Here is an 18,648-nt window from a genome sequence, read left to right on the forward strand (position 1 = left end):
TATTGACCACAATTTTTTTGTGAATTATGACATCCTAGTTGGAAATGGTAAGTGCAAGCATCAAACTCTGACACCAGCACTACACAGAAAACAGAAGCAAGCATCAAACTTTAGGAGCACCAAACCGAGGACAACATTTTTTTTGTCACTAAATTGAAGAAGAAATTTTAAGAGTAACAACAATTTGAAACAGGGAAGTGAGTTTTCACTGGTTTAAAAAGAAAAAAGAAGATACCAAAATTGTAGAGTACAATTCATTGCTCTACCAAGCCTAGTGCTTATTATGTAACAAAAGAAATAAACCCCAGAAAAGTGGAGGATTTGCAATCTCAATCTTCCAAAATAATCGTTATCAAATGTTCAAAGCAAATCACTCTGATGGCCTCTGACCCAGCACTGAAATATCCTCGTACCGTTTCTGCAATTTAGAGAGAAAAAACATTTTACAGAAAAACAAAATTAAAATGAAAGACAATATAAAATTGATTTAAAAAGGTTGCAGATATAAATCCAATTATTTTTGGTACTATCTATCTTGAATTTGGGACTCCAGTTCGGCTTCATTTCTAGCCTACCCCAATTGTTTGGGAATAAAGGCTTGGTGGAAGTAGTTGTTGTTGCAGATATATAGAGAATGTAAAATATATTTTAAAAGGTTAAACATATATCTCACCTCTTTAAACTTGGGATTTTCTTCTGAGACAAACAAACCAATTTCTTATTGGTCTATAAATCAAATTAGAGTAGAACCATGGGGTTCTTAACCTCACCAAAGATTTGGCAAGCTTCAACTCCAAAATATATCGAATCGGCTTCAAATGACAAATTCACACCGTTGAAACCCTTTACAAATGATGTGTTTATATCCAAAATTTATAAAATTTCAAATTAAATTAGCATAAAGTCAAGCAGTAAGAAAAGGATGAAAAATAAATATATAAAAATTAATTTATATACCTTTTTTTACCACTTGACTTTATACAAAATTAACTCGAAAATTCATAATTTTACATTACATATAGACGTATCCAATGTAATGTAGATTGGTTTTAACGGTTTGGATTATTTGTTTGATGCCAATCTGATAGGTTTCAAGTTAAGATCACTAAGAGGGTTGGTGAACTTAAGAACACCCTAGTTATACTCATCAAATTAAGTGTACTATTCCAATGAAAGCAGTGTCATTTGCCTAGAAAACTCAAAATTATATATTTTTTTGTTATCATTTTCCCCTTTTTTTCGGAAAAATATACTACTAAGAACTTAGGACAGCCAAACCGGTTCTATATAACTAAATATTCAACAGTATATAGGTGAGATGTATTATCAAAGTCAAGTAAGAATGCTCAAAATTACAAACACATTAGAATATAGTAACAGCATGCTAACTGTTTGTTTAGCACCATAATGGGATATTAACAGATCCATCTTTATCATGATGTTTTCTATACACATTTACCTACCAATTTGCAAACCAATGTGAGTGCTAATTATGCTAACTAAAAGGTAGAAAAGAAATTCAGCAAAGGAGCACTTCTCACCTACCATCTACACAGCAGATGCTTATTTTTTAACAAATGGAGTATTTTTACTTTGTATAAAAGAAACATCATATGCATGGCTAAATACATGAAGATCAATCAAGATACTATATGAACACTCACTCTAAAGTATCAATTTCTCTTTATTAAAGAAGAATAGTTTCATTATATTTCTCTCAATTTATCCTTATAGAAAATGACATAACAATCTTGCCTAATAACATATATTTTGTCAATTTTAATTAATTTTACAGTAATGCTGTCCCCTTCTCAACTGTAGATAAACATATGACATACTACAAACCTATTCCTAACTTCTCTATCTTTAACTTGCTGAGTGCTTAATAAAAAAATACCCAAATTAACTGACTGTTTTGAAACAGTATATAGAAAACATAAATTAGCCCATAAATTCAACAACTAATTAATTAAAAAACATAAGATATGGTAAATAAGCAGTATAGATAAAAAAAATTACCCCCACATTATTGGCCTCCCAGAGCTTGTGTACTCCATAATCAACCACCTACAATCATGGCAGCAAAAATGAACTAAATAACAAAGAAAAAAAATAGATACAAGAAAGGTCTAAATAGCAGCTCAAAGAAATCAGACACGATCTCAAACAACAAATCAATTAACAAATCAATCAATCCGACAAAACAATCAGATGAAACACCATCTTGTAGTGCATCCGATCTACCAAAATACTATTTTTACACGGCGGATCAAAGATGAAACCCTAAAAAAAGAGACCGAGAGAAAAGACGCGTACCCGCTCGCCAGCGAAGGCACCAGCGATGACGAAGGTGACGTAGACTGAGTTGCGTCGCATCACGACGCGATATAGCGCATCCAGTAGCCCCATCTCTCTCCCTTTCTCTGAAATCGACCTCTTCCTTTCTCTTCAATTTTTGAGCGAGGGATTGAAAGAAAGGAGAAAGCCCTAAAAGGAGGAGAAATACGAAGGTGGGTCCCACTTGAAGGGCCACGGTGTATCGAAAGAACACGTTCATGCGAAAATATAGAGAAAACTTTGACCTTTCAATTTTATGAGCGAGGGATTGGAACATTGGAAGATATGCACTGAGCCACTGACTCGGTAGGCCCCATTGAAAGTTCAAGGTGTATAGAAAGACCACGTCCATGTGATTGTATATCTCGTGACATTGGGCTTTCCTGGCCCGTTAATGCCTACTTTTATTTTTGATTGGGCTAAGCTTATCGGTGGGATGTCAAAACATTTTCAATTTTTTTTTCTTCTCAAAAAAATCACAGACAGAGAATTTAAATACGATTTCTCAATACAAATAAGAAGAAAAAACAGAGGAATGGATCTGATTTTTTTTATGCGAGTATATTTTCGAAACTAATAAATATACTTTTCTTCAAAAGTATAAAAGGAATTTGGTGTCATGTCATTTTCATCATGAGGATATTTACAAGAACTTCTGCTCACAGCAAGAAAATGGCACTAAATTAACAAAATCGAATTACTAACATTGATGACCAAAACAAGAGAACTAAGGAGATCCGATGTCTGATTTAGGCCGAACTGTTAAACCGAGCGCACAAATCTCAATCTTGATCATTCTCGACGATGATCAAAACAAGGGAGCGAAGGAGATTCGATGTCCTGTTTAGTCAGTTTGATCCGCATCATCGTGCGTACAATTGAAATTATAAACTGTTAAACCTAACACAATTCCAAATGATGATTGAATGATTCATACCGGATATCAGACTGAATTTGACCTGATGCTCATCGGACCCCCTTCGCTCCCCCAAAACGACACGTATTCAACAATGAATCAAATTACATCCTTCAAAATCATTCTACTTAGTTACATATCTATATACAACCATTACATTAACATGATCTACTTCTACTCTCAACCCGGAGCAATGCTCTACTTTGTCGTGCATCCTCGGCCAATGACGCTCGAGCCGACGCCAGACCAGGAGGCACATAAGCGACAGTAAAAGCAGTACAGTTGGACCAATCCTGGAGACTGCTCTCATGGCCCCACGTGTCAGGTATACAAACCTTGCCACCAATTTCTAACCTCAGACTCCTCAGCCTCTCTCTTCTCCCTTCTTTCTCCATGTGAAGTTGCAGTTGCTTCTCTGTGTTTTGAGCACTAGAACTGTTCTCCTCCTCCATTAGCATGAAACAATGTATAAATTGTGGTGAGATCTGTGGAATTTAGAGAGGAGGTTTTGGAAGATGAGTGGGGGAGAAAACAGCACGTAAGAGAGATCTTTTGTATGGTGTTATGAGAGACACGTGGCATGTTTTGGTTGGTGGGTTATTTTTTTTGTGAAAAAAGTTTTAATTTAAAATATGTGGTTTGAGGTTGAAATAGTCAGTTCATGGTTGATTAATTTTGACCACTAGGCGTAGGCCAACAGGATGAAAGCATTTAATTTTTTTTTTTGTGTGTGAAGTGTGAGAGGAAAGAATTTGATTTTGAAAGGAATTGCTCGGTTGCTGCACCTGACAACAAACTATCTGGTACAAGTACAATGAATGTTGAAATTTTTCAAGGAGGCGCTTTGTTTAATATAAAATTATTTTGGTGAGAGTATGGTAATATGAATATTACATAATGATCCCTGAAGATAAATATATCTCTATTTTTAAAGTTTAAACAATTAATTTAACAATTAAGCATAATCTTTATACCAAAATGTACCTGTAGATCAAATTTTAAATATTTTAGATTATTTTTTACTATCTTTTAGATAAGAAGAATTAAACTCGCTGTTTTTGGATGGTTAAGCAATCAAATTAAGTGATTTTCTTACTATTTAGAAAAATAGTAAAAAAAATATAAAATTTAGTTAGCAAATATATTTTTGTATAAAGGTTATATTGAACAGTTTAGGTCAAATTTTTTAACTTTAAAAATAGAGATAAAAATTTATAGTGTCGATTGATGTGTAATATATATGTATATTACCATAGTCACACTATTATATTAAGAGATAAATATACAAATTCAATACAAACAAAAATCGGTTTCAATGATTTGGATTTATAGTGTGAAACTTATTCAATAAATTTTTGAGACCACAGTAAGACATGTCATTGGTTGTTGGCCAACTATGTATTATAATAAAATATTAGATAAATGTACAAAGAATCCTCTGTACATATACTAAAGTCTTAAATACCGTTTTGTACATTTAAAATAAACAAACATTCCATGTATTGTGGTAAACAATTAGATTTTGTGATAACCCATACTTTTAGATAATAAAATTTGAAACCATTTAAAACTTCTAATTTGAAGGTAACAACAATCTATAATAACTCTAATTGAATAACGTCTAAATGGATTATTTATTTTTTTTTTTTAATTATGAGCAACAAATGTCAACTATTTTAAACAAAATAAGTAAGTATGAATTAATAAATTTAAAAAATAGACAATTATGAATATTAAATTAAGACAAAAATATTTTTTTATGAAAAATAAAATTAGAAGTTTAAACAAAACATTTGCAACTTGAAAAATGAAACCATAAGTTTAAATCAAAATTGTAATAAAAATGTTGAAATTCAATTTAACTCAATCCTTAATAGAAAGCATAAAATTTAAAAATAAATTGAACTTTTGAATTTAAAGAAATAAGAATCAACAATTAAACTATAATAAAGTTTATGTTCAACGTTTAAATATAAGATTGGGTGATCAATGAATAATTAAATACAAAAAATCTGCAGTGAACAGACAGATTTGCTGACATATGATCCACATGTCAGTCTCCTGCTCCACCAAAAATCAGAGTAATTTTTTCCTTCGCTCTTCTCCTCCCAAAATTTCCCTCCCTCTCTCTCCCGAGATTTTTATTTTTATCCAAAAAATAAATAATTTTATTATAAATAACCACTTTTTTGAAAAATTTTATTTCTATCCAAACCGCATATATTCTGTGCGGCCCGAATTAAAAATTCGAACCGTATAGAATATATGTGGCTTGGGCAAAAATAAAAGTTTTCGAAAAAACGTAGTTATTTATAATTAAATTATTTATTTTTTGAATAAAAATAAAAATCTCGGCTCTCTCTCCTTGGTTACTTCCCCAGTTCCCCTTTCTCCCTTGCCTTTTCTGTAGTTGAGCATTTGATCGTTTTGAGGAACCTCAAAATGCTCATCTTATTCGCTGACATGTAGGCCTTGCTTTTTTTGGACCGTGAACTGAAAGGAAAGAAATAAAGAAACTGAGTTGGGCTTCGTTGGGTTCTATCGAGAAAAATAAAATATGGGCCGACGCTTTCTTTGTTTTGTTTTTTTGAGCGATTATTAATTTATACTTGTATTTTGTGTGTCAGATTCGTTTTAACTTTTAATGTTGTTTTATGTTTTATTTCAGACATGAATTTACATGGTTGAATGCAGAATGCATGATACAAATAATTTAATTAATATAGTCCAACGCACAATATTTAAATTTATTGATATAGCTTCTTAAATTTGAAAAAAAAGTCAATGTAATTTAGTTTAGGTTTGGACTTTAAAGCTTATTTAAATTGCAAAATAATAATAATAGGCCCATGTAGCATAGCGGACCGCTATTGCCACTATGCGCTACACGCTATAGCGTTCGTAGCTCGATTAATGCAGTTTTATTCCATAGCTTAGCTTTTTAGGTCCAAAACCACTATAGTTGTGCTATAGCTAGCTATTTAGAACACTGGATAATATTGATAATTAGTAGAAATATAGAATATTATTTTTGAAAAAAAAACTACGTAGAATAGCTTTCACTAGAGCTATACTATTCGATATAGCTTTTGTTTTAATCTTTTCACAATGACGCAATATTCGTTACACAGGTAAGTCTGTTAAGTGTCATATTGATATTGTTTATCAATTAATTGATTCTTATTGCAAATGATTGATTGAGACCATAGTGATTGAATTAATTGAATATTGAATACTGTAATCCTTGAACCTCCATATAGTGGAGAAAAATAATTAATATATCGTAACATCTAGCTAGCTACTAGACTTTACTCCAGAACCCTTATGCGTATATGGTGAATGACCCCAATTGAACCCAGTACCGGTTGGGTAAGGGATATTGAATAAAATGTGAATTGTGACTGTGAGACTAAGAACTGGGGTAACTATCTTATCATTGATTTTTTTTTTCAATAATGGCAGTATTGTGATATTGATTTCGTATTGTTTCCATTAACAAGTTGTCAGGATAGTTAGAACGGTATAAGCCCTGACACGACAGATACTGGTTATGGTATCTATCAGTGTTACCAGACTAGAAATTGTAAAGTTAAGAAACCAAAAGTTACCAGATTTAGTGGTTGTAAAGATTAGGTCTCAAACGTTATCGGACTTTATAGTTTAAAAGATTTTGACTCAAACCATTTATTATAATAAGATTCTTAGAGTTCTGATTTATTTATATAATTTTTGTTATTCAATTGGATACTATTATTGAGCATTTGCATTTGTCATTATGGAATGAATTGTTTGTTTCTCGTGCAATGATTTCAATATGAATATGGATTTTCTTTGAATCCAATAATCTGAGTGGCAATCAGCACTGAGAAATAATTTATTATTTCTCACTCGTTTTCCCTTGTGGGTTACAGGTTCATTATGTGAAGTCAGAGAAACGCTTCCGGGATATAATTGACAGCAGAGCCACCTAAAGGTATGAGATTTAAGTTTATTATATCTGACAGGGTGCAGAGAGTATACCTCTAGCATCATCCACTATAAAATGTCAGATAATTTTTGTTAATAAATTGGGATGTAGCAAAAATAATGGATGGTATTGGCAATGCATAAAAAAGGCCCATGCCTTGTGTTGCATATACTGAATGGTAAATAGACGCAGTAGGTTGTCGCGCCTCCGGATCGGGAGTGTGACAATGTTATATTATTTTTAATGTGTTAGATTTATTTTAAAAATGTTAGATTTATTAAATATGTTAGATATGTTAGATATGTTAGATATATTTAAAATAATAAAAGTATTTCTAAATATTTTTTTCTTTTTTTCAAAATACTTCTAAATTCAAAGTTAAGAAATATAAAATTTAATTTTCAAAGTAAATTATTTTGCTGTTTCCTTTACATAAAAAAAGACTCAGATCCAATCTGGACCGGACCGGCCGTGTGAATTTGGACCATGGGTCTAACACGAATCTGAATCAACACTTCCAAATTAGACTTGCCGGACCTGGGCTGTGCTAACCTGTAAACCCGTTGAACCCTCGGACCGTGTGAACTGTGGACTGGCCTGGTCTGGACCAAACCCGACCCATTTGCAATTCACTAGCTAGGACTCTTTTCCTCAAAATCGCTCAAATCCGCATGAGCACAACGTAGCAGTTCAATATACAGAAATTTTTATCTATATAGCATTTAAAAAATTAAACCTATGAAATCAAATTAAGAATATTGACGATTCTAACACAAAATTTATAGTCTAGCTATAATGCCTGGCAGAAACGCTGTAGATTATAATTATTGAAAATTACTTCTTTATATATAGTAGACTAGTCTCAAGGAATGAATATTAAGAGCAGACAATTGGTATGGGCGAATAACAGAGTTCAAATGATTTGAGCCGAAATCTAGTGTGCCAATAATTGGGGTAGTTTAATAATTTGAGGCAAATCTGGGGATTTTGTAGAATTTTTTTTTTATTGTGATTTTTTTTGTAGAAGTAGGTTTGAGGAATTAAAGTTACTTTTATTGAGAAAAAAAAAAAATCTGATCCGTGCATGATGAGTGATGAGTCATATTTTGTTAAGAAATTTTTGCAAGAGAAAATTTGATGCTTAATGTTGTTTATTACTCTTTTGTGTAATTATGTGCAAAGATATTGTATTAAACGGTGAGCACGTGATCTGGGATAAAGAAATATAGTCTCAATTTGTTTCTTGTGTAGAATAAAAAAGTAATTGAAACGGTGGCACCCAAATTGCAGAATTTACAAATGTTTTCTTAACAAGAAATATAAAAAGCAGTTGCTTTTTCCTGGAGAGCTGATAGAGCTCCAAACACGATTTACATAAATTGCCACATGATTTTTACGATGTTACTAAACTGTTATTAAAAAAATTATATATTTTTTAATTATAAGGCTTACTTCTCTGGTAGATGGAATTGTTTTTTTTTTTTTTTTATCAATCTCAAATGGGTTAACAGTAAAGTACACAATAATCACAATACAATATATACTTTGTGCTGAAGAAGTTTTGCTTTCAAAAAAATGTAAATTATGAAAAAAATATTTTTTTTAACATTAAATTTTCAAAAGGATACCATTGGAATAATTCCGAATAAATCTGATCTTTGATGAGCCATATTTTGTTAATAAATGTTTGTAAGAGAAAATTTGATGCATAACGTTTTTATTATTCCTTTTTTATTTTTTAACAAAAAAGAAGAGGAAAATGTAAACAATTTAACGTTTTTATTATTCTTTTTTTATTTTTTAACAAAAAAGAAGAGGAAAATGTAAACAATTTAACGTTTTTATTATTCTTTTTTATTTTTTAACAAAAAAGAAGAGGAAAATGTAAACAATTTTTTTTGTTAATACAAGGAGACTTTTCTCAGAAGAATGTGGTAGAATTTTCTTACTACAACCAAATAACAAAATCCGGAGTAAAATTGCTAACCAGTGTGTATAGTGGCCAAATTGCAATTTACCTAAATATGTGTGCTGTTTTGCGTAATTGTTTGCAAACTAGAATCAAACAGTACTGACTACTGACTCAGTAATTATTAATTAAGCACGTGAACTATGCATATTATTGTCTCCAAAAGTCTCGATTTCTCGTCTCAGATTTCTCGTCTCGGGCAGTGAATTGTGGATCTTGCCTCCCAAGTCCGAGATTCTTCATCTCGGGGAGTGAACTGTGGATCTAGCCTCCCACGCCTCCTGAATGGAGCTCTGAATCTCAAAATTTGCACTTCTCTATCCCATTTCTCTTTTCCAAAATCAACAATTAATGGCCGACCTGTTGCTATCATCTCTGATACCAATAGTGTTGCAGAAATCAGCAGATTCACTGGTGCAGTGGATGGGCGAGATGTGGGGCATTGATGACCAGCGCGAGAAGCTTTACGACAAAGCTGCTCGCGGTACAGGGTGTACTTTCCGATGCTGAGGAGCAAAGGGATGCTAAACCGTCAGTGAAATCCTGGCTGGCCAAGCTGAAATCAGCTGCCTATGATGCTGACGACGTTCTCGATGAGTTCCGTTATGAGGAGCTGCGCCGGGATGCTGTGGCATCCGGCCATAAGGCCGGGAATGTAAGTGATTTTTTTTTCTCTGTTAAAAATCCAGTTCTGTTTCGGTACAAGATGAGTTGAAAGTTGAAGGAGGTTGTGGGGGTGGATTGATGAGCTGGTCACTGAGATGGAGAGGCTCAAATTTGTTCAAAGCCGACCAGGGCATGTTCTTCAGCATGTCAGAAGACTCAGAACCCATTGTAACTGAGTATGAGGTTTTAGGGAGGGAAGGCGATAAGGAAAAATTAGTGACCTTGTTGACTCAGGTGTGTCTGAGTGAGAATCTCATGGTCTTGCCAGTAGTTGGGATGGGAGGGCTCGGAAAAACAACCCTTACCCAGCTAGTCTACAATGACCTCAGGGTAAAAGACCACTTCAAATTACTCGTATGGGTTTGTGTGTCAGTGGAATTAATTTGATGTTGGAGCTCTCACAAAATTGATCATTGATACAATAGTTCAACAGGACTGCAAAGTTCCCCGTAACAACATGGAGTTGCTCCAGAAGCGTTTACGTGAAGAGATATACGGAAAGCGATATCTTCTTGTATTGGATGGTGTTTGGAATGAAAATGGAGATAAGTGGGAACAACTGAGAGATCTATTAAACTGCAGTGATTTAGGGAGCGTAGTGCTTGTTACCACGAGGAGTGGAAGAGTGGCAACTGTAATGGGTACAATAGCGAATTATAATCTGGGATGCTTCGGTGAGGAGGATTCATGGAAATTATTTCACAAAAGGGCCTTTGGTATGATAGTAGGAGAATGTAGAGCTGTTGAAATTGGCAAAAAGTTGTTCAAGAATCTGCTGAGTCAACAAGGTCACTAATTTTTCCTTATCGCCTTCCCTCCCTACAACCTCAGACTCAGTTACGTAAGAATGGGTTCTGACATGCTGAAAAACACGCCCTTGCTGGCCTTGAACAAATTTGAACCTCTCCATCTCAGTGACCAGCTCATCAATCCTCCCCACAACCTCCTTCAACTTTCTACTCATCTTGTACCGAAACAGAACTGGATTTTCAACAGAGAAAAAACCACTTACTTTCCCGGCCTTATGGCCGCGTGCCACAGCATCCATTCACTAAATTGAGGGCATCATAAACAATGACAAAGAAATATTGTCTGCCCGAATGCTCTGCTTACGGTTGTTCTGATTATTTGGCCAACTAAGGTTAGTAGTCAATTATGATCCACTTCAGTTCGGGTCTAATCTGGAATTTGTTATACAATAAAATGTTAAAGTCTCTAAATTAGCAGTAATTTTTCTATATCATCCATTCACTAAATTGGACTAAGTTCTTTTCATTTGTACATTCTTTAGTAGAGACGTGGAGTTGGACGGCTGATTTATCAATTGAAAGTGACCAAAACAGTATGTATTTGATTTAACTCTTCTTTGGATATCTACTTCGACATATTTGAAATTTAAATCTGAAAATTATACTACCACTGTGTAATTGCAAAATATGCTATGCTGTCAGAAATTGAGGTTTAATCAGGAATGAAATTTACTGATATGCCCCTAGCTAGATTTGGCCATATTAATCTAGACAATCATATTGTTATATTTCCTGATATGCCCCTAGATTTGACCATATTAATCTAGACAATCATTTTGTTATATTACTTATAACACAACTTCTGAGTGTGGTTGACTTAATTCATATTTCCACAGTAGTTCCATTTGTGCTTAGAAAGAAGGGTTGTTTTCAGTTGAGCCAAAATTTCCATTTCATGGATAAAACTATCATTAGTATTATCTAATGGTTGGTTATCATTTACAGATTAGAGAAATATATATGAATTAGTCTCAATGATGAAAAGTGCCGCATGCGTTGTTGCATTAGTAAATAATAATTTTCCTAAATTGATTTTTCCGGTATTTGACTTGAAAATTAATAGTAAATTAATGTAGTAATCATATCAAATCACCTCATTGAATTATCAAAATCCTAGTGGTGTACCACAAATTTTTATGATTGTGATAGAGGTTTAGAGTAATCAGAAAGTGTCAGGATGAAGAAAAGCTGATATTTTCTGATATTTTTTGCTCTTCAGATTATTCAGGTGGTTATTCAATTGATGGAATTGATAGGTATGAAGATACCTCAACTCATGCCCAATAGAGCAATGCAAGGATTTATCATCAATCTTCAGTACTGGCCTCGCCCCCTCCTCAAGAGGAAACACTGGTACAAACAGAGAGTAATAACCTCACCGGTCAGGATCGGATGGCCAGAAACTAGATATAGAGCAGATCACAGAAGAGAGGTGATCTCTTGTTTGGCATCTGAGCTCTTGTTGGCTTTTACTTAAGCTTGTAGTTGAGTTAGGCTTTATAATGAAAAGCCTTCATCCCTGCAGTTTTTTTTTTTCCTGTCATCTGCTTGTTAAATGTGCAATTCAGGGAAATTCTTGGAAGTTTTTTCTCGTAAAATTAAGCCAAAATCATATTGATCATAAAGGCTGCTCATATTTAAGTGTATTTGTTTGAAGGGATGGATCATATTGTTTTGACTGGATTGGGTTATAGTGGAGGGATAGAACAAGTGCCATTAGGATTGGATTTGAAAACAAAGAATAAACAAAAAGAAAATAATCTCAAGTCTCACGAATTCTAACAAATCGACAAATTTAAATATTACAAATCTGGTCCAAAGATATATTGAACTTGCTTCCCCTCCCTCAAAAATGGAAAAAAAATCCCAACAATCATTATTCTTCCATATGCGAGGCATGGTGAATACAAATGTACCACTGTCCAAGTGTCCATCAACCTTCTCAAAAACATTAGTCGCCACCTGTCTCCCCCAGCTAGTACCTTTTGTTTTCACCACCTCCATGCAAGTCACATAACCCAAATTGCCCCTCACATGCACCTCTACATTTTTCAAATCAATAAGCAGTGGGAACTCATAATCGGCACCGCAAACAAATTCCCAACTGCCCATAGCCATCTCATAACCGTCAATCCTGCCAGCCGATGGGTGTACCACATAGACATGGTTCCCTTTGGCCCAGATGGAGTGCATGGCAGTTAGGTCTCCATTTTTGAATGCATTGTAGAATCGAGCATTTGCTGCAGAGTCTGAATCTGACCGTTCAAATATTTTCTACATAGATCTCGAAAAAAAGTAAGTTTTCATGCACAAATCTCGAGAAAGACTAACGGTTCAGATTGGAATCACAGGGTCCTGTAATTCCCCAAGAATTACAGCAGATTTATTTTCTTTGCTGCAAGTACACAGGCTTGGCTGTCTTCTTGTAAAAGGCGGAGTTGGTTCCGAATTTTGGCTGCACGGCTACAGTCTTCTTCTCTGATTGCAGCATCTAGATCCTGTTGGAGGGCCTGTTCATCTAAGAACGCAATTTCTACACTTGGATTTGGATTTGAGTTTCCCTCAGTATCACTATTGATTTGGTTCTGCGAATTGTTGAAATTTATTATATCAAGTAGAAATTTGTCTTTGACATTTACTGACCAGGCAAGCAGAAATAATATACTGGTAAAAAACCCCAAACAAACCAGCATATGATGTGTTTTATCTTAATTGGGGCTTAATTGAAATCCCAGCATATTCACAGTCCCTGCTTAATTGAAATTACAACTAATTTAGGAATAGCACCGAGTTCATGTCATAGATAAATAAAAAGAAAAACAATTCAAGGTTTTCTTGCGTAGCGAAACTCACAGTGTCAATTTGGGGTCAACTTGAAGTGCTCCTCGAATAAATTGAGGAAAGAAACGGAGGTCGGAGAACCGAACGAAATTTGTGGAGCATCCTGCTGCATCAATTTCGCTCCTCTATGCCGAAGTCATCAGCTTCTCAGGTTTTCCTAATTTCCGATTGAAGAAGAAGAGAAGGGAACCATGAGTTAATGAGAGGCGAAGGAAAGGGGAGGGTGCTCGGCGAGTGAGAGAGAGATCGCGAGAAACAAGAGAGAGTTTGGGTGCTAGAGATTACGGCAGGGAGAGTGAGAGTGACTGGAGAATCAATTTTAATTTTCTCTGTTTAATTGAAGGAAGGGTAAATTTGGAAATATGAAAATATATTTTTTATACAATACTTTTAAGAATATTTTTAATCTAATATGTATATTAGTTGTATAGATATGACAATTTTATAAATTTTTAAGTTTTAGGGTGACAAAAAACTAATTTTAAGTTTTAAAGTGGCAATTTCATAATTTCAATGTTTTGGAGTGGCATAAAACTAATTTTTCCTATTACTTATAACACAACTTGTGAGTGTAGTTGACTTAATTCATATTTCTACAGTATATCCATTTGTGCTTAGAAAGAAGGGCTATTTTCAGTTGAGCCAAAATTTCCATTTAATGGATAAAACTATCATTAGTCTTATTTAATGGTTGGTTATCATTTACAGATTAGAGAAATATATATGCATTAGTCTCAATGCTGAAAAGTGCCGCATGCGTTGTAGCATTAGTAAATAATAATTTTCCTAAATTGATTTTTCCGGGATTTGACTTGAAAATTAATGGTAAATGCAGTAATCATATCAAGTCACCTCACTGAATTATCAAATCCTAGTGGTATAACACAAATTTTTATGATTATGATAGAAGCTTAGAGTTGTCAGAAAGTGTCAGGATCAAGGTTTTAAATAGTAATTATCGTATCATAGCGGAAAGGTTAAAAAAAAATAGTTATTGCCAATAACATAGCTATAATAAAAGCTATTATACATAGTGTTTTTTGTTTAACAAATTATATTTTATATTTCTATTAATTATCAACATTATATAAAGTTTCATAAATCAAATAACACAAAATTAATTAAAGAATTAGAATATTCAAACAATATTTTTCTTCTTCTTATAATCCAACATCAAACAATGTGCTTCGAAGTTTCTTTGGAGATCTTCCAAATTTCAAATTTGATGTCTATAATGTTTAAGAAGTTCTAAGTTGGTCGGTTCAAGTTATGCATGTTTGGATGATGCTTAAATTTTTAATTCTAGTCTTAAGTTATTTCTTATTTGATTGAGATGTAATGTTAAGTCATATTTTATATTTAAATTAAAAACAATTAGGGGTGCAAACCGATCAGATAAATATTGAATAGTGGTAAAATTATATCCGTATTTGTTTTTATTTTTTGGATACTAATACGGATCAGATATTAGACGGATATTAATACAGATTGGATATTAAACGGATACAGATATCCGCTTTTTATAATAGTGAATACATAATTTTTTTTAATAATATATATTAAAGTATATAGTATATATCTACTATTCAGATATGAATAATTCAAATTTAAAATCATATATGTATCCGTATGGTACATATATTCGGATATCCGTATTTAATTTTTGAATACGGATTCAAATACGGTCTCCCCTAAAAACAATATTCTTCAAAGCAACTTTTAACTTACTAAAATTAAGGACTCAAAAAACTTCGTGTTCTAATCATAATCAAGATCGAAAATTTTCAAGTCATTTATACTTAATCGATCACAAATGTTAATTATTGACAAAATATCTTTGAAGTTCTAATGTCGTCCATTGAAGTGTGTTTTATTTTCTAAGTCTGTGCCAGACAATCAATATGATGTATATATGACTGAAAAATCATGTTATGTACCAGTACAAAGTTCAAGGTTGTATCAGTACTAGCTAGTTTTTTTTTTTTAAAGTATATATATGCTACTGAATTCATTAAAGAAATTACAATTTTTGTTGATATTCATTAAAGAATAGTATAATAGTATGTGACCAGGAATATTTAGTTTAATTCAAAAAAGTTATGATAAAAGAATCATAATATCCAGTAAGTCCAAATTAGTATATCGATTCAGAAATAAAAAAGATAATACATGCAGTCTTTTCATATCGTCTTGAGAAAAGCAACATATATGCTCATATTATTCTTCTAGATTTCCAATTCATTAATTATTACAATAATATTATTTGATAAATTGCTGGGTACCGAGGAGTTCTCATCAGTCACTTTTATGATCGTGTCTCAAGAAGTTGATTATTTCGGATTATCTTGGTTGTGGTTCCAGATCTTGCACAGTATAGATGAAATTCACTTAAGAATAGTGCTTCACATGATACAAGTAACACTATTTCAATTTAATTTATTTCTAACTATCCGAATATTCTGAAAATATGTCCTAGCAATTTTTACATACCATTGAACACAAACATAGATCTAACATAAACAAAAAGTATAGATATATGTCAACCTTAATTAATTCACATACCTTAGTTATTTTACGTTTAACTGAATAATTCAGGCCTAAACTCTTTAATTTACGGTTTAGACCTCAATTAAACAATGATGAAAATGTATAGATAAATGTGAATCTTGTTAAAAGAAATTTACAGAAATAAATTATTGTTTGAATTTTTTGAACATGTGATAATTCGTATACGTGACATTTATTTCACCAATAATTAGCAAGTTTTATTTTATTTCACAGTTTCAATTTAATTGGATAATATATGAAGTATAGCACACTGTGATAATGGACCGAAATTTTTATTAATATTAAAAAATATTAAAATTCATAAACTATTCAGATTTTTGCGTTTTTTCGAAATCTACCTAAATTGTAATTTTTTTTTTGCGGTTTTAGACTGAATTACTGCAATTTTTTTTGCGATTTTGAAATTCTAAAACCGCAAAAAAAATTACGGTTGCAAAAGGTTTCATGTGCAATGGCACACCTGTTACCAATCACTGAAATAAAATAAAACCGCTATAATTTTTAGCGATTTTGCATTTTTCTATTTGTTTAGTTAAATAGAAATATTTATAATTTATTTATTTTTTGTATTGAAATATTATAAATTTTTTATATATTTCTTTGAAAATAGATGAAATACTAATTTGATTTATTATAAAGACTGCTACAAATAACCTGGATCAACATTTTTCATGCCGGATTTTTTGCGGCTGTAAGAAAAATTAATATATTTCTTTATGAGTTATTGGAAAAACAATAAATATGCTTTGAATTTGAGTTATTGATCGCGGTTTAAAAGTCACTTCTAGGTAATAAATTAAAGATTATGATCCTTCTAGTACATTTAATTTCTAAAAAGTTGTATCTATTTTGAGAATTCTTTTTGAATCACAATCATTAAATAACTTAATTTTCTTATTCAAAAATAGATACAACTTTTAAAAAATTAAATATACTAGAAGGATAACAATTTTTTTTTTTTTTTGAAAAAGTGGGGATACCACCTAGTTTCATTATGAAACGCCCAAGTTCTTACAAAATTCAAAATATACAAAACCAATAACAAGGATGACAATATTTTCTGTATTTACTTAGAAGTGACTTTTGAACCGGGATCAATAACTTAGAATCCAAACATTTTTATTTTTTTTCAATAACACATAAAGAAATATATTAATTCTTTTTACAGCCGCAAAAAACCCAACATGAAAAATGTTGATCCGAGTTATTTATAACAGTCTTTCTAATAAATCAAATTAGATAGTATTCCATCTATTTTTAAAGAAACATATAAAATGTTTCTAATATTTCAATAAAAAATAAATAAATTATAAATATTTTTATTTAACTAAAAAAAATTGAAAATCAAAACCATTAAAAATTATAGCGGTTTTAATTTTTTTTTTGCTGTTTGGAATTCCAAAATAGCAATTTTTTTTTGCAGTTTTAGACTGAATTACAACAAATTTTTTTTTCTGCAATTTGAGTAGATTTCGAAAAAATAAAAAAATCCGGATAGTTTCTGCAATTTAATATTTTTTTGAATATTAATAAAAATTTCGGGATAATGGATGTGGAGTTTCTGAAGCAAAGTATTAGAATATCTTTTAAAAAAGTAAAAAGCGTACTAATTAACAAGAAAGCATCCAATTCACCCTTTTTGCTTTTTTGATTTTGTATGGCAACTTCTCTCAAAGTTGGCAAGTGGGTATAGTTTCCTAGGCTTTTCCATACTGGTATGCCATCACCTGTGCAAACAGTACTCTGACAATATTTTGAATACAAAATAATAAAAATAATAATTTATCATTCATCGAAATATTTATTTATTTCCCATAATAAATTTGATTGAAATTTTAAGAAAACACTCTAAAATATTTATCTTATATTATATCACATGTCATATTTGTTTAGTAAAAATTATAATAGCTATAGTCATGACGTGTGCGCGCTTTGCAGGGAGTCTGAAATCTCCTGAAGATATCATTGATATTATCATAATTTTTTTTGCAGAAAAAAAAACTACCATTATAACAATAAAAATTGAAAACCTTATCCTCAATTTGAAAAGAATTAAAATGTTAAAATATATGAAGGACCCTAATTAATTCCCAACTGTGGAAATTATCAGACTTTATTGTCATATTCTGACATGAATAATCAAAATGATGGAACAATTGAACTCCCAAAATAAGCAGCTGACTCAAATTAAACTGCCAAAATATTCAATTAATGATCCTAATTAAATTGTCAAATTAAATCTACAATTAACAGTGATTTTTCATTGTGTTGATCTTGTTCTAAACAAATTCAAAATGTAATATATATTTATATATTTTATACTTGTGCCATTAAACCAAATCAGTGGTTTATTTTGATCATTTATAATTGCAAAGCTTTTTCGTAAACTTCATGTCCGATTATAGTAACAAACAAATAGTTCGGGTTCGATTCGGCGGAGTCAAAAGTTCGTGATTCAGGTATAATTTGAGAATAATTTAGCACAAAAAAAATCACGTTTTTTCTCTTTTTTTATTGCAAATAATTCGTAATTCGCGAATAAAATATATTATATATATTTTTTTTTGCATTTTAT

At 31.8% G+C, this 18,648-nt stretch overlaps 2 protein-coding genes and 1 long non-coding RNA gene across 3 annotated transcripts; 1 reads left to right on the plus strand and 2 right to left on the minus strand.

Annotated features, from left to right (window-relative positions):
- Window positions 1-183: 183 nt before the first annotated feature.
- LOC144554334 (ubiquinol-cytochrome C reductase UQCRX/QCR9-like family protein) lies at window positions 184-2,522 on the minus strand. The gene is made up of 3 exons (XM_078302660.1): window positions 2,317-2,522; window positions 2,020-2,067; window positions 184-418 (listed from the first exon to the last, which is right to left on the minus strand). The coding sequence occupies exons 1-3, from the start codon at window positions 2,407-2,409 to the stop codon at window positions 371-373; spliced, it is 189 nt and encodes a 62-aa protein (XP_078158786.1). The 5' UTR covers window positions 2,410-2,522; the 3' UTR covers window positions 184-370.
- Window positions 2,523-9,356: 6,834 nt separating this feature from the next.
- On the plus strand, window positions 9,357-12,320 carry LOC144554058 (uncharacterized). Its single transcript, XR_013511527.1, has 3 exons — window positions 9,357-10,996; window positions 11,147-11,197; window positions 11,884-12,320. It is a non-coding gene; the product is annotated as an uncharacterized LOC144554058 (long non-coding RNA).
- Window positions 12,321-12,433: 113 nt separating this feature from the next.
- LOC144553847 (uncharacterized) lies at window positions 12,434-13,357 on the minus strand. The gene is made up of 4 exons (XM_078302036.1): window positions 13,352-13,357; window positions 13,070-13,249; window positions 12,573-12,938; window positions 12,434-12,442 (listed from the first exon to the last, which is right to left on the minus strand). Exons 1-4 carry the CDS (start codon window positions 13,355-13,357, stop codon window positions 12,434-12,436), a joined length of 561 nt encoding a protein of 186 aa, XP_078158162.1.
- Between the last annotated feature and the right edge of the window lie 5,291 nt (window positions 13,358-18,648).

The sequence above is a fragment of the Carex rostrata genome, chromosome 5 (genome assembly GCF_964058835.1).
Source record: "Carex rostrata chromosome 5, lpCarRost1.2, whole genome shotgun sequence".
Lineage (NCBI taxonomy): Eukaryota > Viridiplantae > Streptophyta > Magnoliopsida > Poales > Cyperaceae > Carex > Carex rostrata.